This window comes from Macaca nemestrina, chromosome 5 (assembly GCF_043159975.1).
Source record: "Macaca nemestrina isolate mMacNem1 chromosome 5, mMacNem.hap1, whole genome shotgun sequence".
Lineage (NCBI taxonomy): Eukaryota > Metazoa > Chordata > Mammalia > Primates > Cercopithecidae > Macaca > Macaca nemestrina.
Genome location: NC_092129.1, coordinates 105,910,234 through 105,935,893, shown reverse-complemented (window position 1 = coordinate 105,935,893; position 25,660 = coordinate 105,910,234). Strand labels below are relative to the sequence as shown.

General features: G+C 35.6%; 1 protein-coding gene across 8 annotated transcripts in view; it reads left to right on the top strand.

The window, feature by feature from the left end:
• Positions 1 to 25,660, top strand: part of LOC105495599 (branched chain keto acid dehydrogenase E1 subunit beta) — a 267,316-nt gene that overhangs the window by 166,427 nt on the left and 75,229 nt on the right. For all 8 annotated transcript variants that reach the window (XM_071096811.1, XM_071096812.1, XM_071096814.1 and 5 more), the window contains one exon: positions 2,665 to 2,751. In XM_071096811.1, coding sequence (XP_070952912.1) covers positions 2,665 to 2,751 — 87 coding nt within the window. Of the gene's footprint in view, positions 1 to 2,664; positions 2,752 to 25,660 lie in introns of those variants that run through there.

Below are 25,660 nucleotides of genomic sequence, written 5' to 3'. Positions count from 1 at the left end.
TTGTTCCACTTGTTTGTAGACAAGTGGCAATTTCCACAAACTTAAAGTGTGATTACTTTTATTGTATTTTTCCTCTAGTTCTTGGTGTTTTAGAAATTTCTGGAATTATTTCCATATCTGTCAGCATAACCCCTCATCTGAGAACACACAATTTTTGTAATGCACATGCAGAGGTGTTGAAGAACTTGAACTTGTCTGATGCCAATAATTTATTGCTCATTTTGTCGAGTATCTCACGGCTTTGAGGGCCAAGTGATGAGCTGGATATGGTCCTGACCTGGAGCAGATCACACAGAGTGGGATGGGAAGACTGGCTCCCTGCGTTGTTAGTGTGCCTGTTTGCTGCTGGAGTTTGGATCTCGGGATTCCCTTGCTTCTGAAGCTAGTTCTAAGATATCACAAAAACGTTATTATGTTTTTTGAGAAGATTATAACTGCAAAATAACATGTATTTTTAAATCTTTCGCACTAATTCAAGGGCTTTCCCTTTATTTTTATTTATTTTAGACTTACTAGAATACTGTCAGTGATCTAAACATGCATAAAGCAAAAAGTAAAACTCTCTTTCCTACATTTCCTTGACTGACATTGCTCGGGAAGAACAATTTTGGATATTTTGGAATGAAGGTTTCCGGACTGTTTATACATGTTGGCTAGAGGTACTTGTTGAAAAGATATGTTGCTTGGTGTGCTCACTGCTGTGATGGTTGTTTTTCACAAAGCGTAAGATTATGTTGTCCTGCAACTTGCTCATTTTGCCAGTTAATTTTTCATGGGTTTCTTTACATGTCCTGAGTCTTTTTCATGGCTGCATATTACTCTACTATGCTGATGCATATTGGTCTATTTAGTCATTGCTCTGCTGAGGAGCACTCAGTAGGGCTCCGAATTTTATCTACTTACAAATCATGTTGAATTAACCTCAAAGGTTGGAAGCTTTTGTACTTGGTCATCTGTGCTTGATTTCACCACTCTGTGGCCATCTGCATAGGCCACCTGCCCTGGTTGCTTGTTTGCTTTCAGGGATTACTCTAAAGGTTGTCGTTTGATTTTGGATAGGCCTGATCTCAGACAAAAAGGACCGATTTGGTTGTGTAGGGTTTTAGGGTAACAACATTTTTATAGAAGTTTCTAATTTCTAGCTGCTCAAAATTTAAGATGTGCCAGATAGCTTGGATGGATTTTGGCTGTCATCCTTAGATACTTTTATGTTGGCTGAATTCTGAGTTTCAGAGCTATAAGAATGGTCTGATTCAGAGGTTGCAGTGAGCCGACATGGTGCCACTGCAGTCCAGCCTGAACAACAGAGTGAGACTCCATCTCAAAAAAAAAAAAAAAAAAAAAAAAAAAAAGAATGATCTGATTGTCAAATCTTTTTTTTTTTTTTAATTGTTTATTCTTAAAGTTAGGACATCTTTTAGAAAACCCTTTGAAAATACATATGTTGTTTTGTGATTGTGGAATATTTTTGTCTTTTTATATTTTTGTACGTTGAAATTTAATTTGTGACTCTTACAAATGGCATAATCAATCACAGTCATAGAAAGCCAAATACAAATATCCTAAGGTTAGCATTTCACTGGAGTGTGAATGGTGTTCATTAAGGTGTTCATGAAATTTTATGTTCTTCAGTCACTATTTACCTAGTAGATATGGTAACTTATTTTTGTCATGGCTACTGGCCATATCTTGGGGTTCAACATATGCTAGCTGAAACTGCTGCATACTTTGTAAATTCTGAACTATAATTGCCTAGAATGAATGAAATCTTTTATTTCAATACATATTTTTGCTTGAAAGATTTCATTTTATATTTATGAAATAGTAACAGATTTTATTAAAGGTGATCTTAAATTGTTAGAAATCGAAAGACAAAACTGCCGTTTCTCTTTGGTACTGTGATAATTTTTCACCATATTTTAAGCAATAACCTGCTGTTGATTTTAATAGTTTTTACCTGCCAGCACAGCTGGCATCCTGCTATGATATCATTGTTATACTTTTTTATTTAATATTGTACAGAGTTTATCATGCATAGTGTGGACAACCACATTGAACAACTATTGAGAATACATACTAATTTAATTGTTTGTGACATTTTACCCTTAAAATAGAGTGTGATCATCAACCAGATTTTAGAGCACATTAACGGAGGGAATTTACTTTTGCAGGTATTTCTTACTGCCAAATTTTTCCTTTGCTATAGCTTTCACATACTATTTTTGTGTTTTCCTTTTCCATAAAACAGTATTTCTTAAGGTTATTGTTATTTATAGCAAACATGCCCCAAAATGAATAAAAAAAACTTTCGCTCTTTAACATGAAGAAAAATATTGACATTAAAATATGAACTATAGCAATTCAGTTTATAACACAAATGTATCTTACAATAATGAGTATGCATTTTTAATTGCATATATAGAATTACAAATCTCATTTTTCTTTTCTACTGGGATTATAAACCATATTGAAAAAATTTTTACAGTACAAAAATCAGATGACCTGTCAAAAGCGAATTGTAACTTATTGGCCTACAATTTAATTACTGATTTTTACACTATTTATTGAATGTATATAATTTACTTTTATTACTGAATTAAAACTACCATCATATACATAAAATAGATATTCTTTTTAACAACAAGTTTTCCTTTTCTCTTTCAGTCTGTGATCAAAACAGGGCGACTGCTAATCAGTCACGAGGCTCCCTTGACCGGCGGTTTTGCATCGGAAATCAGCTCTACAGTTCAGGTAGGGTAATTCTTGGAACTGATTTCAATGCTTGTGCAATTGCATATGCCAATTCCAGAAGAAAATAAATTACTTTTCACAATATATGAAAGCATACACTTTCTGGAAATGTAGTGCATGCTTTCATATACTGTGATAAGTAAATTTTTTTTTTCATTTTTATTCCGACCACACTTTCTGTTTGTTAGTTAATGGTCTAATTAATCTTCTAGAACAGATATCTTAAAATAGTAAAAGCTGAAAAATTTTTTATGGGAAGAAAGTTTGGAAGGAGTCTTCTGAATTAACTTTGCTTGTATTTGCTAGGTTAACAGAAAAAGAAAAATCTTTTTAATTTTTATCTATTCCCATTCCCTGTTTATATGACTTGAGGTTGTTATGGGATTGTGAAATTGATCTTAGATTTTTCACAGCCTTCACGTTCTAAAAATGAATCTCTCAAAAGTCAATAATTTAAAGTTAATAAGTAATTTAAAAAATTATTTATTTTAGTTATTCAAATTATGCTCTGGTATTGGAAATGCTTTAGTAATTGTTTAAAAAATTATCTTTTTTTAAAAAAAAAGCTCATTAGGATGCCGCATATCAGGAAAAAATTTTGTACACCTCTTTCTGGCAAGTTTTACCTAAAACCTGTATTCAAATTTATATCATAGACATGTATAAGATAATTTAAGGTAGTTTCATTCTTCCTAATTTTTAAATTGAAAATTAAGTGGCCATATTTGAAATGGAAGGTGCATATATTTTAAATTCTGAATATCTTAGCAGTTTGGAAACACTTTACTTCCCTTTACTGGTGTGAAGGTGTTTTAATTATTAAGATAAACGAATAGCGAATTCCTTTAAGAGTATATGTCTTACTACGTTGTTATAGAATTATGATGTGTGAATATTGGTAAGTTTTTAGTTTTAGATGTTTAATCAGTAAACAATGATTTTTGCCAATGAAATATCTTAAGTGCTAATTGTAAAATTACAAGTATTTGTAAATTAGATGAACCCAATTTAAACATAAATGTTTTAAAAACTAGATCAAAGTAATCCATAATTATGTCTCAAAAACAAAATTATATTTACAATTTATATATAGTCACTGATAATAAGAAAAGCAAATATTTGAGTTTTGCAGATTTGTTGTTTTCCTAGTTACTATATCAATTAAAATTTAAAACATACTGATTATTATTATATAACATGAGTATCTAGTATTTATTGTGTATTTTATACATTGAGTAGCATAATACAAAGATTAGGGCAATCATTTCAAGCCAGAGGCAAAACTGGAAAAAGAAACTGGATTTTCTGACTTGCACTTAATATGTAGTGTACTAAACCATTTGAAAGGATAGTGGCTGTTGCTAATTGAAACTTTGATAGCCTTGTTGTATTATGTTCACTGCTTATTGATATCTCAAAAGTTTCATTTGCCTATAATTAAAAAGGAAAACAAGTAGAACATAGTTGGAATTAGATACTATAACTCCTCTTGTGAAGTTTACTTTCCCTAAGTGTGCTTTTAAAATTTGATCTCTGTAAGTTATTGGTAGACTACAATTTAATACAGCATTTTTTAGACTGAAATGGAATTAGAAAGATAATCTAATCTAGTGTCTCTTGGTCTTAAATAATATGTGGTCTTATGTTAATGGAAAATGTCTCTCACGCCCCAAGAATACATTGGTGAATCCCAGTTTGAGAAATAGTATATTAAGAATTAAACATAGTCACTATAACTAACATAAAATATCATAAACATAATATCAAAATAAGATCCTGAAATTATGTGATAATAATCAGTTGCAAAAATTGTCAGTGAGATTATCAGAATATAATCATATTTATATAATAATATGAAAACACCAAAACAAAACATCTTGTAACTCTCTCAGACTCCCAGGAATGTGTTCATAGATCCTCAGGTGTCCATAGTCTATAGACTGAGAAATATTGATCTAAACCAACTGTATTCTTTTTACAGATGAGTGTCATCCCTAGTGTTTGTGACTTACCCATTTTATAAAGACAGTGGAATATCTGGGATTAGACAGGACTCTTGAATAAATGTTAAGTGTGTGCACATGCACTCTTTATTCAAAATCCCCTGCCTTCCATGAGGATGATAATAGAAGTTTTGGACCCGTTATAAAATGTTCTGTTGTTCATGGTAAAATTATTCACCAGCTAACCGCAGAATGACTTAAGACAATACTGTAATATTTGATGGAGGAATTATATTTAATATTTTGGGTAATTTGAGTTTGGATTTATTAATATGAGAAATTTGAAATGTACACAGTGTTTTTGCTTAATTCAGATTTTATTTGCACAAATAGAAAGTATAGAAGATGAATTTTAGTAAAGTTTGATGAGCATGATATCTCTAAATGTTTGCCTCTTACGGCTTTTATCTAATGATAAAGAAGATTAGAAAAAAAACTGGACACTTGAAATTTTTTTTTCTTTTTCATTGATAATTTTTCCATATAATTTTGAGTAATCTGAGTAATAAAATATACTTTTCAGTAAATCTTTCATGCAGATGTTCAACTATGCAATATGCTGTATTGAGCTTCCTCTCTATGGAAAGCCTTGTTCCATATTATAAGTGAAACCTGTATCAAATTACCAATGCCTTGGGTTGTTTAAACTGAAATCACCTAAGTTTGAGGTACAATTGCTTTCACCACTTAGCATGATTCATATTTCTCTATTTCTTTTTGGGGATATATTTTGTAAGGTTAAAAAAGATAAAACAGGGTTAAGATATTGAAAGCCAACTTTCTGGGACGGGAGAGAAAATGTACACGGACGACTTTTTCATTGTTGTCTTGGAAAAGATATTTTAAATCGTGGATGAGAATGATGTATAAATTTGAGTACTTTTGATTAAAATATGAAGTTATTGTTGTTTCAACAAATGCAAGTTTTATGTCAAAGCAAATGAAAAAAAGTTTGCTCCACAGGCGATTTTTGATAGAAGATATCTGTAGCTTTTTAAAAGCTCATGGTTAATACTACAAAATTGCTTTTGAAGCATTTTAAGAGAATGGATATTAATAGTAAAATTCTTGTTTTTAAATACATTAAAATCTGAAAGCACCTGAAAATCTGAACTATGCTGTTTTATTCAAAGTTTAAGTTACTACCTAGATTAAAATAAAAAATATTGAAGAGAATACAGCACTATGGAGAGTATTCTTTTAAGTTTATAATTGGTATTTTTAAATAGAAAAATTGTATTATGCTGTATAAAATTAAATATCAAATAAAGGAACCTTCTTTATAAGAAGTAGTATTGGCATTACTGTTTAAAGCTTATTTTAGTGTACAGATCAAATATGAAAATAATAAATATAAGATGGAGTCATAATTTATTTACAAAACTCTAGTTTATGGCAGATGACTCTTTCATTGTGCAAGGAATTCAGTGCCCACATCTTAGGTTTGTTTCATGACTGCTACTTTTTTTGTAAGCCTATTTATTTTACTATTTTACAGAAATTTATTGTTAACAGTCTTAATTTGAAATAATGGTAAACTCACAGAAGTGATTAGAAGACTACTTTATATTGATTAGACATATTTTTTAAACTTATTTATTTAAAGTTTCTTCATAAAACTTATATATAGAGAGAGAAATAAATGATTATAAAAATAAAAACAGTGCATCTAATCTACCAAGTGCTTTATATTTCTATTGGATTTAATTTGGAAATTACCTGGAAGGCAGAACAAACTGAGGTCTGGTATATTTGGCCCTGCTCTGGGGAAGATTTCTTAGTCAGTCATCTAAAGCTTCACTCTCTCTTCTTATCTAATCTTACATTCCCATCTGTTCTCACTTTAGGGTATGGGAACTTTTTCATTCTTTTCTTTTACGTGACACATACTGTAATTTAAAATGCTTCTTTTAGGGAGTCATGAATTGTGCACCCTAATTTGTGGAAAAGTGCAATGACTATAGAGTTTAGCTAATTCATTGTTCTTTTTATTGTGTATTTTAAGCAAAGATTTTATTGTTTCAGAAAATTATATGAATTAATTTTATTTGATGCTTGTATTCTTCAGCTTTATGTAACCACAGATTTTTTTTAAGAAAGCCTTTAGTGTATAAAAGTATTAACCTCATCCATTTTAATATCCCCCAAATTATATATTCTAGAATGTAATGTTCAACATAGCTATTATTTATTTAAATATTAAGACCAAATAATTTATGACATTTTGGCTGGTTTAAATAGAGTAAATTTTTTTAAGAATTGCAAATCAGCCTTTATTATTAATTTCCAACACACCTCCATAATGAAAAAACAAATCCTGAGTCTGATAAGAGTTGTGTGATAATTTTTTTAAAAGTTATTGTTTTTTTCTCCTGCTTTGGATTCAGTGCTTAAAAAGAGTGCCAAAAATTTTAGGGATGTGGTTGGCTTAAAGATTCGAGTTTTTTTTTTTTTTTTTTTTTTTTTTTTTAAATCACATGGAAGCAATAAGTCTGCAATAAAGAGTCCAATTGGAGAGGATGGTAAGTTTCCATACCATTGTTACATCCTTTCTGTGCGGTCTCTTTTTTTAGCATAAGAACTCAGAAATTGTGGATACCACACATGTATTTTTTAAGATTATTAGATTCTAATACTTTCAAAGGATTTTTATAGGGCCTACTCAAATCATTATGTCAAAGAAAAGTTTCAATAACTTTCAAGTTAAAGGAATTTTTGCTTTTCTTAGTGTTTCATGTTAGGATAGTTTATAGAGAAGGATTTTTTCTTACAAACTTATTACTACTAAATTTCCAAGCACTCTGTTTAAAGATATCAATCTGAAAAGAGGGGGAAAGGTCCTATATGGTCTTGAATTTTTACCATTGTGGAAAACATGTTTAATTAAAATTGCCATGCTGATAAATTGTCATCAGAGAAAACTATCAGATTAGTAATTTGATGAGTAGTTTACTGCAATTTTATAATCTCAATTAACAAAAAATTTACCAGTGATACAAAACTTTTCCTAATAGCAACAGATAAAACAATCAGAAGTATACTTCTATACTAAAAGATGAAGCCAGAGCATCAGAAAAACAGTTTAATGTGGAGTGTTTGGATATAGGATGGCATTTTAAAATTGCAGTTTCTTCCTGAAGCCTGTTTGGTATTCTGTAAACAGCTTCTGTGACCACAGATAGCATCCAAAGTCTAAATCACTCGGGGAATATATTGTGGATTGGGCTGCTTCATTACTGTTTGTAGTTAAATCCATGTTATACTCTGTTGGTTCTTCTCCTTGCCCTAACCACACCTGGTCTCCTTTCATGTCATCTTCTCCTTTGCTTGTAAATGTAGCCAAGTTTCCACCACCAACCTTTTCCCCATTCTTTTTTTTGAGATGGAGTCTCTGTCTGTCGCCCAGGCTGGAGTGCAATGGCACGATCTCGACTCACTGCAACCTCTGCATCCCGGATTCAAGCAATTCCCTGTGTCAGCCTCCTGAGTAGCTGGGATTACAGGCACCTGCCACTATGTCCAGTTAATTTTTGTATTTTTAGTAGAGACGGGTTTTTACCATCTTGGCCAAGCTGGTCTTGAACTCGTGACCTTGTGATCCACCCACCTTGACCTCCCAAAGTGCCTTTCCCTATTCTTTCCTGGGATATCTCAACCACTTGCATGGTTACTCGTGTAACCTTCAAATTTGAAACTTTTAAGATTTGACCTACTGTTGAGCTTTAGACCCCAAATTCCAACATTATGCTTATTTTGATAGAGATAAAAAAATTTGTGTAATAAAATGATTTATCTGGAAAAATTTGAATGTGAAACAATGAGAAAAGATAGGCATATACACATGGTTATTTGCTAGTTTATGGAAATCAGCTTATATAAAAATGAACTCTATTTTTCTTCAACTTTTTCTGGACCTCTTAAACTGTCTCCTTTTTGGGGGTTTTTGGGTTTTTTTGTTTGTTTGTTTGTTTGAGACAGAGTCTTGCTGTGGCTCCATCACCCAGGCTGGAGTGCAGTGGTGCGATCTCGGCTCACTGCAACCTTTGCCTCCTGGGTTCAAGTGATTCTCCTGCCTCAGCCTCCCAAGTAGCTGTGATTACAGGCACCTGCCACCACGTCCAGCTAATTTTTTTTGTATTTTTAGTAGAGACAGGGGTTTCACCATGTTGGTCAGGCTGGTCTCGAACTCCTGACCTCAAGTGATTCTCCCACCTCTTCTTACCAAAGTGCTGGGATTACAGGCGTGAGCCACTGGACCCATCCTAAACTGTCTCCTTATCTTTGTCTCTAGCTGCTCACCTCTTGTCTAATTACTATTCATTATTTTCTTAAAACACATATCGAATTTTGTCCATTGTCTGTTTGAAAACATCCAATGGATCCTTATTGAGTATAGCAAAAAAATCTTTATGTCTACATTCAAGATCCTGATCTACCTAAACCAGTCTTCCAGTGTTATTTCTCACATCCCTTTTTGACTCCAGTACGCTGATCACACTGGCCTACTGGCTATTTCCTGAATGAAAATTATTTCTTATAACCATTCTTTATTAAGTATTCTGGGGATAGCCTTAATATGGGTGTTTCTTCCAATTATTGTCCTTGTTTTAGAAACACTTAGAGTCTATTAGAAGAAGGAGATGATAAACAGGTAATTAGAGTACATGTTAGAAGGAAATATTCAGAGAACTATAGGATTATAAAATACTTGCTCATTTAACCCAGATGTGGCAGCTAAGTTAACCTGTGAAGGACAAGTATGAACTTGGGAGTGAAAGTAGGTGGGTATTTCGGGCAGAATGAATTATATGAATAAGGAATCAGGCAAAGGATTTGCTATTGAAGGAATTAAAGTGGTTTTGTGTGGTTGAAGACTAGCATGTGAGTCTGTAGCGTAAGTTAAGGGTTGACAAGTAGGTAGGAATTAGATCCTAAATAATCTTAAATATTAAAGAATTTGTTTTTGTGTGGAGGAAATAGATATGACAGAGTAAAGCCAGCTCACATAGATGTAACTTCCAGTTTTCTCATATAATATATATAAAATACACCTTATGGAGTTCTTGGCAAATAGGAAGTAGCAGGAGCTGAAAATATTACTATCATTATTTAAGGCAAAGGAATATAAGTGAAGAATTTTAAGCAGGAGATTAATATAGATTTAAAAGTTAGAAAAACTCTTAGGTAGGTGTGTAGAGGATACACTGGGGAGGAGTGAGAGAGGAAGTGATGGAGAATTGTTAAAAAGCTAGTCACAGACTGCAAAACAATGTTTTGGTCAACAATGGACCAAAGATGTTTTTCCCATGAGATCATAGTGGAACATAATTAGAAACCTGATAATATGGTGCTTGATGTGAACATTGCAGATCAAGTATGGGAAATGATTGATATTCAGTGCAGGTTCTGGGATATTTGGTTTTCCATGTGAAAAAATATGTATATAAATAAAAATATATATACCATCTAGGTTTGTGAAAGTATAGTCTGTGATGTTTGTGCAACCACAAAATTGTTTAATGCATTTCTCAGAATGTATTCCTGTCCTTGTGACTCATTACTGTATGTGATTAAACTAGGTGAGATCTGACCATCTTCTACACCAAGGACATGGGAGTAGGTTAGAGAAAGGTGAATTTTTCAGATAGGAGAGAGAATCTGAATGAAAGACTTGCTGACTGACAGATAGGAGTGGGGCAGGGACTGAAGTGGATGATGGAGAGGCAGACAGAAGTCCAGAGTAAAGCATAGTTTGATTTTTAGGTTGGATGATTTTTGAATAGAGGTGCAGTTTCACTGAGATGGAGAATATCATTGGATAACAGGTTTATGCTTGTGTGTGTGTGTAAGATAATGAGTGCATTTAGGATTTGTATCAGAAATGGGGATGAAAATGTGTTTCTGGAGTTCAGGAGAGGATCTAAGGTGTAGGAAATGGGTGAGGATTCATTCTCTTATACTGATACACTGATGGCTGGAGTTCATGGCTGTAGATAGGGCCACATAGGAAGAGATAATCTTAAGAAGGGAAAGTTTCTGAAGCAGAAGCCACCTGGGTTGAAGAAGAAGCCACACCAACATTTAAGAGAAAGAAAGGAAGTTATGAAGCAGAGTGAGAGGGAATGGCTACAGAAAAGGAAGGGAGTAGGAGAGCGCCATTACAGAAGACAAGTGTGGAAGAGTTTGACAATAGCATATATGGCCAAGAATATTAAATGCTTCCAGAATGTAAGTCAGCTAAAGACTAACAGTCCTATCTTGCATATAGCAACTGGAAGACACTGGTGACTGATGAAAACAGAAGGGTGGCCAGGAGGCCAGATAGCATTTAGACTGGTGAGTGAGTAAATAGTGAAGACTTGAAGCAATGAATATAGACTACCATTTCAAGAAACTTGACTTTCAAGGAAAGAAAGGGAATGAAGTAATTAGAGCTAGGTTTGATCTCTTAATGCTATTCACTTGGCATAGAATGCCATTCCCTCAATTTGCAGTCCTCCCTGGCAGCCTCCTTGTCTTCTCCCTCTTCTCCCCACCCCTCTCCCTGTCCTCATTTTCTCCTTTCCCTCCAAACCATCTAGCAGTCGGGTTTTAAACATCTGTCAAACCTGACCTCTTTTTTCAATTTTCCTAATAAACTCTAAATGAACTTAGAAAAAGAAAAGAAAACCACTAAACCTAAAAGGAAAAGGTAGAGAATAACTTATATTGGGATGGGTAAGACATTTTTAATCAGAAAGTTAAAAGGCAACAGACTCAATCATACTGTCACAGAGAAATATATTTGCATAAAATGGAAATTTTGTAGGGCAAAAATAAGCATGATTTTAAAAACAATGACAGATGAGAACATGTTGTAACACATGACAGAAAACTAACATGTGTACTCTATTAAGCATTCTTAAATGTCAGTATGGAAATTAATAGGACCTTTATTTAAAGGGTCAGAAACAGATTAGTTTTATAACTATTTATAGCCAGCAAACATGAAAAAATATGCCACTTATTATTGATAAAATCCTAATTTTAAAAATGAAATATTGTTTGTTACCTGTAAGAGTGGGACTGCTTAAAAATGAATTATATTTTCTGCTGAGATGATGCAGAAAGTGAATGTATTAATAGAAGTTGATTCACTTTTCCAGGATATCAGATTGAGAATGTATATCAAGACTCTTCAAAGTGTAGATTTCCTTTGACTCAGGAATTCTAGGAATCCTCACTTAGGAATTAAACACAAAAATATGTATTATTCTCAGTGTTGTTCGTTTGATAGGAAAATATGGGACACATTATTAATGACAACAACAGGAATATATTTTAATAAGTTATGATTTATCCACTTGATGAATGTTATGGATTTATCAAAATCTTTGAAAGAGTAGTTGATAACATTGTAATATTTGTATGAATAAAATAGTAAATGAAAACTCACCTGTATGCAAACCTACAGGTACTTGCTCAATGTTATGAAAAGAAAAAACAAAACTTTATATATACATACATCTAGGCATAGGGAAAGAAACTTGCACTGTAAGTCTTTTATTGATTTATATTTTCTAATTGTTTCTTCATTTTTATGTACATATATATATCAATTTTTTAATAATTAAAAGCTTTATTATATGTAGATGTTTCTCTCACATGGCATGGTTATTCTTTTAAATCTTCCTAGTTGTTTTAAATTAAAAAACCCATTTTGCTTATAAAGTTATTTTGCAAAGATTTCATATTATTTTATTTTGACATAATTCCTTAATCATGTGCATTTGAGGTTTTGGGATTTACCATTCATAGTGATGGTGGTTACTTACTCAGAATTGTGATGTGGGATGATTTTAAAACCAATGCCACCTCACCGCATAAGGTTTGGTTTTAGTGTCTGTCTTCTACAGGTATGGCATATTTTGATTCATTGCTTTTATTACACAAGTGAAATCAGCATTGTATTGGGGTATTCAGATTATTTAATTTTTCTGTATTAATCAGTTAATGGTACTGAGACTGACATTACTAGCATGTAACTAATACTAACATTGGGTTCATTGCTTATTTTCCATCCCTCTTTTTGATATTAAATTTATCATGAATTGCCATCATTCTTTTTGAAGTCTTTCTGGATTTAAGCCAGTCAGAAAAAAGATCATATTTCGTCTCCCTGAGTAATAAGTGCCCCAGTTTCTCTCATGCAATTCTTAGTATTTCTGTAGTCATAGGTAGTCCCCCTTGAATTCAAAGGTGCATTCATACCAAGCTCCTCTACTCTTTCTCTGTTGTCACCCCAGTAAGCTAAGACATTTATATTTACATATTTACCAACGAAGTTTCGTAGACTGTGAATGGACTATTAATTAATAAAATAGATTCTCTGAAGGAAAGCATTACTTTATTTAAAAAGTTACAATGATTTCTATGACTTGGTCCCTTTTAGTTGTTGTTTTAGTACCTTAAAAGTTGTAGTTTCCATTCAGTGCAGCGATCCTTGAAAATATGGTTGTATCCTCAAAGAAAATTATAGTGGATTTAAAATATTTTGTTTTCTTATTTGAAACGAAATGATTGTATTTCAGTATGTATATTTTAAAATGTACAGCCTTATCTTCAAAATTGTCTAACTACAATAAGGTTTTTTATAATTTTATACATGAAAGACAGCAGATACTGTATCCATAACCTGGCTGACTCTCTTGGCCACCTTGTAAAACATTTTAAGCCAAATTGAAGACACATGTTAAATTTGCCAAGAAATGTTAGCCATGTTTTGTCAGCGTTGCATTCACAATCAGTAATGGGATGGGTCTGCCTCCTGGAGACAGAACTAAATTTCTCATTTTGTCATGCCCTTTGTAGGCAGTAATGTTGGTGATGTTGATAGCCCATTTTGGTTTGGTAATTTAGGGTAATTAAACTTACAGATCAAATTCGTTTGTGTTTTGTTATGAGGGCCATTATCTATTTTCATGAATGAGTTCACAGCTCACCAAAATATAGTCGAGTTTAAAATAGACATTAAAATAGAGATTCACTACTGCTAATGCATTTTCTCCTCAATTTGAAGTTAAACACTTGTGAAAATTAAGACAAGTTAAAAGCAGCACTTACTGCAAAAAATTCGCAGTTGAAAATGAAGGTCATAAGCAAAAATCACCTAATTGATAATTGTTTTAGTTTTTCAAATCTATCAATATTAATGTGAGTCTTCAAGACACCTGAAAATTTGCATTTGATTGGAAAATCTTGAATGTTTGATCATTTTCTGTCAAGTTAACTTAAAGAAGTGACTTTATTTTTACTTCTTGATTCATTTGAAGAGACATACTTTTTTGTTTTAATCCTTTAGAGGATCAGATAATGGCATTTGCTGTTTAAGACAGTTTATATTTCAGATGGCACAGAGTCTATTTTTCTTTATCAAAATTATTAGCTGAAAAATATATAATTCATGACTATTCTTTAAAGGAGATCTAAATATTTATGTTTTTAAAAATGCCTTGAGGTGACTAACATTTCTAAACCTACATTTGTATCATCCACATTTGTAATTGTGCCTGCCATTGCTTAAAACGAGTCCTCGTTATTTCCTATCTTTTGATAGGATTAGTTTGCTCTCTTAATTGTAACACTTTTTCATTTCTTTTCTGGATTGATTTAAATTCTGGGCTTCAAAAAGCAATAGTATAAAATAGTCACCAGGCCTGTATTATTGGGTGCTTTCAGAACCACTCAGACAATGTTTTCTCTGAGATAGCCTGTATTTTTAAGTGTTGCATTTTTCTTCTCGTTCTACTAGTCTCTTTTTTAATAGCAATGGTTAACTCTAATTTATATTAGCAGTTAAAAAAATTGAAACTTAATCTTGCCTTTTCAGCTCATTACTGAAGAATCTCCTGCCTCTGCACTCTGACACAAAATTTATGCTTTATTTTTTAACCATGAACTTTTCTGGGCACAGATTTCTACCTAAGTGTGCATGGCTGAACAACTTGAGTGTATTTTGTGAGTAATATTCCAACATCACACAATTCTAAATTTTATTAAAACCAGCTTTTCTGTGGCAGATCCAATGCACAGTTCAAGTACATTAAAATAATGAAGTACTGCATAAATGTTGATAAAATAGTCTTCTAATATGATGGAATGCCTAATTATGTATTCTGTTATCAATTTACCTAATAAATGAAATGCAGTTTCCATTTTAATAAAACCTATGTACTTTATAAAAATAGGACCTTTACTAACCTACACATATACTGAGTCATGGGAGCCACAGTAGCATGGGTAAATCCTCCTGGTAGTAAGCATGGATACCCTTATATCTGTTCAGAGAACCACGATATCTTTTCTCTTTCCTGCCTGCCCTCTTGCTGCTCTCCCTTTCTGACTTTAAAAAACAACAAACAACTTTCCGGACAGTGTCCTCTGTGCCAGTCTTGTGAACATGTGGACCTTTGCAACAAAACTGTAATGTTTATCCCATCATGGGCAAACGAAGCAGCATTTTGGGTAGTTTGTGCTTATGAAAGCTTTCTGCATCCTAGTAGGCTAAAATAGAAGTATCCTGTAATATTAGATGAAAGTAAGGGAATGAGGTTTGATGTAGGCAAGTCTTTTTCTCCTCCCTTGGGGTTGATCAAAGACGACACTCATTAAAAATACTGTGAAATTGCTTAATACCATCGAAATGCATTTTTAAAGTGGATCTTCTATCAGTATAAGGGATAAGTCTCTCTCTCTCTCTCTCTCTCTCTCTCTCTCTCTCTCTCTCTCTCTCTCTCTCTGTGTGTGTGTGTGTGTGTGTAGTAAGGGATGTTGATTCTCCCTACATTAACTTTTCAACCTAAAGAATATATAAATTAACTTTTTTTAATTGATACTTTTTTAAACAGTGTAATTAAATGAGGTGTGATATACAGATTTTCTGCTTATGCTGTTAATTTTCTGCAAGGATATAGCTAACCGTAGCTTTACTGATGCTACTAGAGGATATTTGGGGGATCAGTACAGCACATAATTGAGAAAGATATTCTTCTCCAAATATAAACTAAAGGAAAAAAACAAGTGAGAATTAGAAAAAAACATTTAAACACAACTTCTCCTTAGAGTAAACCCAATTTTAATTTTTCTCTTTAGAACAAATGTCTTAGTTTGAAATGCTGGTTATGCTATTTAAAGAGATTTGCTAAGTACTTAAATATTCATTTGTATGACTTTTCTTACTACTTGCCTTGTTACTCAAAATTGGGACAAAATATTTTGTTTATTGATGAAGACACATTTAGTTAATAATGTAAAGCAGCATTATCTTTAACTTCAACTTCATATTATATAAATTAAAAGATTCCTTTAGAACCAGAGGTTTGACTCACTGACTACCAGCTAATTAATTATTTTTCTTAGGGACAAACTCTTAGCCTTAAGTTAATGTCTTCTTAGAGGATAGAATTCGTTATTATACACATATGGATGATTCCTTTGAGTTAGTGGGGAGGATAGGTGGGCTTCTCAGGTACTGGTTCGTTGAAAGTGTTTTGCCTTTCAACTATGAAACCAGCAGTATAGCATTTTTAAATTGATAAGTATTTCATAGATAGAGTCTGAAGCCCTTTGTTATTAGTGAAGGTTTTCATTAGCAAAAGTTTATTTTTTGATGTCACAGAAGTAGAGTATGATGACCTATATTTATCTTTTTATGATATATACAAGGCAAGTATTTAAGTGTGATTTTATTACATTTGCATTGGTGTTCATCAGCCTTTGGTCATCTGTCTATCAAATAGAGCTGGCATCTGTATTACGATACATTTCTTTCAAGAAGAAATGTTCAGAAATATACAGTAAGTGACCATAGTTTCAGCTTCCATGTCAGGCCAAAGGGGGAGGTGAACTGATGGGGAGTGGGTAAATGAGACCCACTTCTTATTGATCCAGCTGTTAAAAACATTGTTCTCTTTTCCACCAAGCTCCTAAATTCTTATTTACTTGCCTAAATAGGAAGCTTGCATAGAGTCAGAGAGATCCCAAGCTGGTAATGGAATAATGATGACCATATACTTTGTCTTTTGTAGTGGGTCAGCAGACATAAAGTGAGGTTGTTTGATGTAAACCAGAATGTTCACTTATGTAGTTTTCATGCTACTTAATGGGAATATGTCAGCCACCATAGTATGCAATTAAAATTTAAGTAAGAGATGGTGATAATAGAGTTAGGACTGTATAGCAATTTTTGTAAGTCAAATTTAGGTCTCTTAAGGTCTGAGAACTTTAAAAAAAGATCAAGAACATAAATGCTATTCCTTGGTTCAGTGATTATTTTTTTAAATGTAATGTTGATACAGGATTTTTGCTCTTTGAGCTCAGCTAGGTCCAGTTTCTTGTCTCACAACCAGGAAAAATTAGGGGTGCAGACACCAGAGAGTGAGTGGAATAGAATTCATTAAGCAAAAGGAAAGTTCTCAGCAAAGAGAGGGGTCCTGTAAAAGAGGTTCCTGGTTGTTCCCTTCCAGTTTTGAATGCGAGGACTTTTATATAAAAGTTGATGGGGCTGGGTTCCCTGTTTGTATAAGGTAGGAATTCCTGGTGGCTCCACCCCATTCTCCCTGGACGCATGTGGGCACTTAGTCTGCTGAGGGTATGTTTAGACAAGCCCCCTGTGCAAGTTCCCTTATCTGCACAAAACATGGGTCAGAGATTTGCTGGGGACCCTTCCCTTACTTTCCGCCTAAAGCAAACCGGTTAACTCCTTTCAATGTCAAAGAAAAATTTGAGGTTTCTTCGCCAGTAGCTACTGCTTCTTCTTCACTTCTATAATTTATTCTTAGTTAGTGACAAACTACTTGAGAATCATTGAATGACTTCAATTTGTTGTGTTGGAAATTAAGTAATCATCAGTAGTTTGATAATATCGATGACACCTAAATAACTGAAAAGCTTTTTTTTTGTTTTTTCTAAATTGGTGTTAGTAGTTAGTATTATGCACAAAATGAAGATAAAATATAAGTATATGATTTAATATACCTTTTGCTTTTTAGCTGCTCAAGTAAGTGAAAAAATGATCCTTTCTATTAATAACAGCTTTTAAAGTTTTACAAGCTTGGTGTTTTCAAATAATTGCTAAAGGGGCAAATTACACTGTTATTTAATAGTGAATTAAGGATCTAGGGAGAATTGTTAAGCATTTCATTTTATTATTTCAGTAAACTTTATTTTCATTAAATCATATTGTTAAAGGCCTGAAATTCTATAAAAATTTGTTTAATGACATACTGTCATGCTATTCATCAACTTTGGGGTCTATGTTTTTGAAAAATATGATGAGAGAAGCCCATTTGGCAAGATCAGGATCTCATAGAAAATAGGGATTTAGAAGCAAATAAATATGACCTTAAATATATTTAACATGTATATTTAAAATAAGGACATGACTTCCTAAAGAAACTGGAATAATGAGTGTTTGCCAATTGTGTAGATACCCCTCCCCTGAGTGATCTTCTGTTCATAAAATAATGCTGCAATATGTGATTGCCTAAGGCAGAATCTCCCTAGCCTACTGTACTTTGTCTTAAGGTTTTTAAACTAACTTGTAATATAATAAAAGTTAGTCATATATGTATATATCAATATATACCATATATATGTGTGTGTATTTTTTTTTCTTAAATATGTGTGAAAATGCCCAGCCTTTTCACGTATTACTCTGAGGCTTAAGGGTTGATTTTCATTGCCTGGTCTTTGTTCATGTATGGAATGGCTGAGTAAGTAACACATCATATTGGGAAGCTTAGGGGCAGGGATAAAGGGGTAGAGAGCATTAATGGTTAAGTGAGTGTCCTTTTATTTAAGGGGACAGAACATTTCTATGCATATATAAATATATGTCACATTTTAAAATTCTAGTAAACAAATACAGAGCTGTTTTCTCAAAACATAGATTTGCTAAACCCTCATTGAGGGATTATTGAATGGCCAGTTCATGTATTTCTAGAACTTACTCATATATTTCTTTGCTTTTTGTGAGGAAAGAGTAGTTTCTTTAACTGTTCTTTTTATGGTTCTGGTAAGGCATTTTAGACAGTATGGTTGCATATAAAATTTCTTTGCAGAATCTAAAATTTGAGCTAAATATAGCCATTTTTAAATTGATTCCATGAGTACTTTACGGGTTATATGTAGTACAATGTTGAACTTCTCCCTTCTTTGAAATAGTGAGACTGCCAAGTATATCAGGAGATGAAGTGATTATCAAACCGCAGTGATTAATAGCAAAAAGATCAAGGGAGACATAAGATGGCTGGCTAGATGCAGCCAGGAAGTGCAGCTCCCACTGAGAGAGACCAAATTTTAGAGTAAACCACCATAATCTGGGCAGATCTTCGGAGACAAAATGCTCAGATTGGATGGAGAGGCAATGCTGAAATGAAGGCTGAAGATGGAGGAAGCTGGGAGCCCTGTGCTGGGTATCTGAATACCAGGACTAGTTCCCAGCCCTGAATAGCTCTTGGGAAAGGGGTGAATGAGGAACTGAGGGAAGGCTCACTCCCACCGCCAGGCTCTGGGATCCTAGATCCTAGTTGCAGAACTCCGTGTCTCCCATGGATGTGTGAACTGGCAGGGGCATCTCCCCAGGGAACAGGCAGAGACAGGCCGTTGGATAGCATGGAGCCCGAGATTTTTTGTGCACTGAGGAGCTCCAGCAGTGAGCAGCCATAGAGCTGCTCTATGGGGAGGGCTCTTCGTCCCTTGCTGGGAGGTATGACCCCAGCTGATCTTCCAGCTAGGAGAGAGTGAAACCAGCTTCTCTGTGGGACTAGGGCACATCTGTTCTGCAAACCTTCCTGCCTGCTGGCCCCACCCAGGGTCACGCATAGCCACCCTGTAGTGGGTGCACAGCCCAGCCCCTGCAGCACAGCCTGAGTATGTTACTGTACCTGAGTACGTTCCCAGTGACTTGGAAGCACACTGGATCCTCCCAGTACAGGCTGGAATGCCAACCCAGTCCACAGGATGTCCCAGTGTCCCCAGGGCTGCTTCATGCAGCATTTTGGGAGTAGGGAGCCAAGATCTGTGTCCAGCACTCAAGTCAAGTAGGAGGGGGCAAGATCTTCCGGTTACTGGGCTGGGGTGGGAGGGGAGCAGGGTATGCCTACCTCCACAGAGTTGATCCAGAGAGAGTGAGGCATATCTTCCTCCTGCAGCCCCTGACCAAGAAGGTCCCAGAGCCTGAAACACCTAACAAAAGAAACACGGGCACAGCACCAGTGATTGGAAGGAGGCTCCCCCAAGTCCCAGGAGCAGACCTGGTGAGGGGCCCATGTCTCTCCCCTGCCCACTGCGGAGCATGCCTGGGAACATGAGGAAGAACAAAAGAGCCTCATGGCGGGGTATTAACTTACGTAATTAATGGCCATTAGTGTTAAGCACCATCTAATGGATTGCATCCGAGACTACAGCACCAAAAATCTGTCCCACTACTATATGCTCCTTTGAAATCCAGCACAAGAATTTGTTACCAGAAAGTGGTCCCAATTCAGACCCCAAGAGAGGGTTTTTGGATCTCTTACAAGAAAATTCAAGATGAGTCCATAAATTGAAAAAGCAAGTTTATTAAGAAAGTAAAGGAATAAAAGAATGGCTACTCCATAGACAGAGCAACCCCGAGGGCTGCTGGTTGTCCATTTTTATAGTTATTTATTGATTATGTGCTAAACAAGGGGTGGATTATTTATGCCTCCCCTTTTTAGACCACATAGGGGTAACTTGTTGACATTGCATGGCACTTGTAAACTGTCATGGTGCAAGTGAGAGTGTAGCAGTCAGGATGACCCAAGGTCACTCTCATTGCCATCTTGGTGTTGGTGGGTCTTAGCCAGCTTCTTTACTGCAGCCTGTATAATCAGCAAGATCTTTATAACCTGTACCTTGTGCCGACCTCCTATCTCATCCTGTGAATTATAATGCCTAACAGTCTGGGAATGCAGTCCAGTAGGTCTCAGCCTTATTTTACCCAGCGCTTATTCAACATGGAGTTGCTCTGGTTCAAATGCCTTTGACATTTCCCCCCTCCCTTAAAGGAACCCTTAATCTTAAGGGTACAGAGGGATGAAGATTGATCTTCTGTAACTTCTTGATGCTGAATAGAAGCGATGACATTCCTCCCTAATTGTTAGGTGTCTTGCATTCAGGGTAGAGAGGAGCTCAGTTAGAAATCATCAGTATGTCAAAGGCCATTTATAATTCTTGAGTTCTGACAGAATGCGATATCTGGAAGATTAATAAATATTTAAGAAAACGTTCAGTAAGCTTATTCTGCATTCTTACACAAAGAGTACAACAGCAACATATTCCACAATGGTAAAGCAAGATCAGCAAAATTATCCCAAGTAAACGAAATAAGAAGGTTTTCCATGAACTTGTCAACTGATGGAACCAAGCTGATATGGTGTTACTAGCTGATTCCACTATGCATCCAGAATTAGAATATTGATCTAGATTTCTACATTAGCCGTCCCTTTTGTTTTTTTCTGAGTAGCAACCAGAGATCACTGGTTGGCTCACAGGAGTAAGCAGGGCTAGTCTAAATTGTTGGAAAAACCTCAAAAACAACTAATGAGACTAGAATTCAGTAACAGTTGTACCATAGTTCTTGAAACAATTTTTTTCCTCTCTCCGGTTTTCCATTTTTACTTAAGACATGATGGTAAGACCAATTTGTTTTATTATACTTGGCCTATTTGTATAAAGTGCAGCAAGAATAATTATTTTTCTCATAAGCTGTTTTTAAATTGGCTTTGATGGAACTCTGTTCCATGAAAGGAATCTTAGGTAAGACTTCTTAAAAGCCGAGCCCTGCCATGCGTTTGTACCCTCAAGGACCTAGGAGTTGGGTAAATTCCTCTCCTTTTGAGGTCCCAAGATAACTTGGGGCTCCTGGACCTGTCACAAAGTGACATTTTGTTACTTACCACAGGTCAGGAACCCTGTACAGGAACTGTATAGACAAGGTATGAGGCCAGTTTTCCCAAGGGTCTTTTATTGGCTCTATGAGTTAAATGATTCCTCAAAGGAAAACACACTATTTCAGTTAAAGCCTTAGTGTATTAGTCTGTTCTCACACTGCTGATAAAGACATACCTGATATTGGGTAATTTATAAAGGAAAGAGGTTTAATTGACTCACAGTTCCACATGGAGAGACCTCACAATCATGTTGGAAGAGCAGGGGAGGTCTTACAAGGCAGCAAGCAAAAGAGAACGTGTGCAGGGGAACTCCTCTTTATAAAACCATCAGATCTCGTGAGACTTATTCACTATCACGTGAACAGCCTGTGGAAGACCCACCCCCATGATTCAATTACCTCCCACCAGGTCCCTCCCATGACATGTGAGAATTATGGAACCTACAATTCAAGATGAGATTTGAGTGGGGGCAGAGCCGAACCATATTATTCCACCCCAGCCCCTCCCAAATATCATGTCCTCACATTTCAAAACCAATCATCCCTTCCCAGCAGTCCCACAAAGTCTTAACTCATTTCAGCATTAACTCAAAAGTCCACAGTCCAAAGTCTCATCCAAGACAAGGCAAGTCCCTTCCGTCTGCAAGCCTGTAAAATCAAAAGAAAGTTACTTACTTCCTAAATACAATGGAGCTACTGGCATTGAGTAAATACGCTCGTTCCAAATAGAAGAAATTGGCCAAAACAAAAGGGCTACAATGCCCATGCAAGTCTGAAATGTAGTGAGGCAATCAAATCTTAAAGCTTCAAAATGATCTCCTTTGACTCCATGTCTTACATCCAGGTCACATTGATGCAAGAGGTGAGTTCCCATGGTCTTGGGCAGAGCTGCCCCTGTGACTTTGCATGGTATAGCCCCACTCCTGGGTACTTTCTCGGGCTTGCATTGTCTGTGGCTTTTCCAGGTGTACAGTGCAAGCTGTCAGTGTATCTACCATTTTGGGGTCTGGAGGATGGTGGCCCTCTTCTCAAGCTCCACTAGGCAGCACCCCAGTGGAGACTCTGTATGGGGACTCCCATGTTAAATTTTCCTTCTACACTGACCTAGCATAGGTTGTCCAGGAGGGCTCTACCTCTGCAGCACACCTCTGCCCGGCATCCAGGTATTTCCATACATCCTCTGAAATGCAAGCCTAGGTTCCCAAACTGCAATTTTTGACGTTTGTGCACCTGCAGGCTTAACACCACGTGGAAGCTAACACAGCTTGAGGCTTGCACCCTCTAAAGCCACAGCCCAAGCTGTGCCTTGGCCCCTTTTAGCCACAGCTGGAGTGGCTAGAATACAGGGCATCAGGTCCCTAGACTGCACACAGCAGAGGTGCTCTGGGCCTGGCCCGGGAAACCATTTTTTGCTCCTAGGCCTCTAGGCCTGTGATGGAAGGGGCCACCATGAAGGTCTCTGACATGCCCTAGAGACATTTTCCCCATTTTCTTGGTGATTAACATTGGGCTCCTCATTACTTATTCAAATTTCTGCAGCTGGCTTGAATTTCTCCGCAGGAAATGGGTTTTTCTTTTCTGTTGCATTGTCAGTCTGCAAATTTTCCAAACTTTTATTCTCTGTTTCCCTTTTAAAAGTGAATGCTTTTGACAGCACCGGAGTCACCTCTTGAATGCTTTGCTGCTTAGAAATTTCTTCCACCAGATACCCTAAATCATCTCCCTCATGTTCAAAATTCCACAAATCTCTAGGGCAGAGGCAAAATGCTGCCAGTCTCTTTGCATAGCAAGAATAACCTATACTCCATTTCCCAACAAGTTCCTTATCTCCATCTGAGACCACCTCAGCCTGGACCTTATTGTCCATATCACTATCTGCATTTTGGTCGAAGCCATTCAACAAGTCTCTAGGAAGTTTCAAACTTTCCCACATTTTCCTATCTTCTTCTGAGCCCTCCAGACTGTTCCAACCTCTGCCTGTTACCAGTTCCAAAGTCGCCTCCATATTTTCAGGTGTCTTTTCAGCAATGCCCCACTATACTGGTAGCAATTTACTGTATTAGTCTGTTTTCACATTGCTGATAAAGACATACCCGATACTGGGAACGGCTGTAGATGTGTGGTATTATTTCTGAGGGCTCTGTTCTGTTCCATTGGTCTATATCTCTGTTTTGGTACCAGTATCATCCTGTTTTGGTTACTGTAACCTTGTAGTGTAGTTTGAAGTCAGGTAGCGTGATGCCTCCAGGTTTGTTCTTTTGACTTAGGATTGTCTTGGCGACGCGGGCTCTTTTTTGGTTCCATATGAACTTTAAAGCAGATTTTTCCAATTCTGTGAAGAAAGTCATTGGTAGCTTAATGGGGATGGCGTTGAATCTATAAATTACCTTGGGTAGTATGGTCATTTTCACAGTACTGATTCTTCCTATCCATGAGCATGGTATGTTCTTCCATTTGTTTGTGTGCTCTTTTATTTCACTGAGCAGTGGTTTGTAGTTCTCCTTGAAGAGGTCCTTTACATCCCTTGTAAGTTGTATTCCTAGGTATTTTATTCTCTTTGAAGCTATTGTGAATGGGAGTTCATTCATGGTTTAGCTCTCTGTTTGTCTGTTACTAGTGTATAAGAATGCTTGTGATTTTCACACATTGATTTTGTATCCTGAGACTTTGCTGAAGTTGCTTATGAGCTTAAGGAGATTTTGGGCTGAGACAATGGGGTTTTCTAAATATACAATCATGTCATCTGCAAACAGGGACAATTTGACTTCTTCTTTTCCTAACTGAATACCCTTTATTTCTTTCTCTTGCCTGACTTCCCTGGCCAGAACTTCCAACACTATGTCGAATAGGAGTGGTGAGAGAGGAGAGAGGACATCCCTGTCTTGTGGCAGGTTTCAAGGGGAATGCTTCCAGTTTTTGCCCATTCAGTATGATATTGGCTGTGGGTTTGTCATAAATAGCTCTTATTGTTTTGAGATACGTTCCATCAGTACCGAATTTATCGAGAGTTTTTAGCATGCAGGGCTGTTGAATTTTGTTGAAGGCCTTTTCTGCATGTATTGAGATAATCATGTGGTTTTTGTCTTTGATTCTGTTTATATGCTGGATTATGTTAATTGATTTGCATATATTGAACCAGTCTTGCATCCCAGGGATGAAGCCCACTTGATCATGGTGGATAAGCTTTTTGATGTGCTGCTGGATTCGGTTTGCCAATATTTTATTGAGGATTTTTGCAATGGTGTTCATCAGGGATATTGGTCTAAAATTCTCTTTTTTTTGTTGTGTCTCTGCCAGGCTTTGGTATCAGGATGATGTTGGCCTCATAAAATGAGTTAGGGAGGATTCCTCTTTTTCTATTGATTGGAATAATTTCTGAAGGAATGGTAGCAGTTCCTCCTTGTACCTCTGGTAGAATTCAGCTGTGAATCCGTCTGGTCCTGGACTTTTTTTGGTTGGTAGGCTATTAATTGTTGCCTCAATTTCAGAGCCTGTTATTGGTCTATTCAGGGATTCAACTTCTTTCTGGTTTAGTCTTGGGAGAGTGTATGTGTACAGAAATTTATCCATTTCTTCTAGATTTTCTAGTTTATTTGTGTAGAGGTGTTTATAGTATTCTCTGATGGTAGTTTGTATTTCTGTGGGGTCGGTGGTGATATCCCCTTTATCATTTTTTATTGTATCTATTTGATTCTTCTCTCTTTTCTTCTTTATTAGTCTTGCTAGCGGTCTGTCAGTTTTGTTGATCTTTTCAAAAAACCAACTCCTGGATTCATTGATTTTTTGAAGGGTTTTTTGTGTCTCTATCTCCTTCAGTTCTGCTCTGATCTTAGTTATTTCTTGCCTTCTGCTAGCTTTTGAATGTGTTTTCTCTTGCTTCTCTAGTTCTTTTAATTGTGATGTTGTGGTGTCAATTTTAGATCTTTCCTGCTTTTTCTTGTGGGCATTTAGTGCT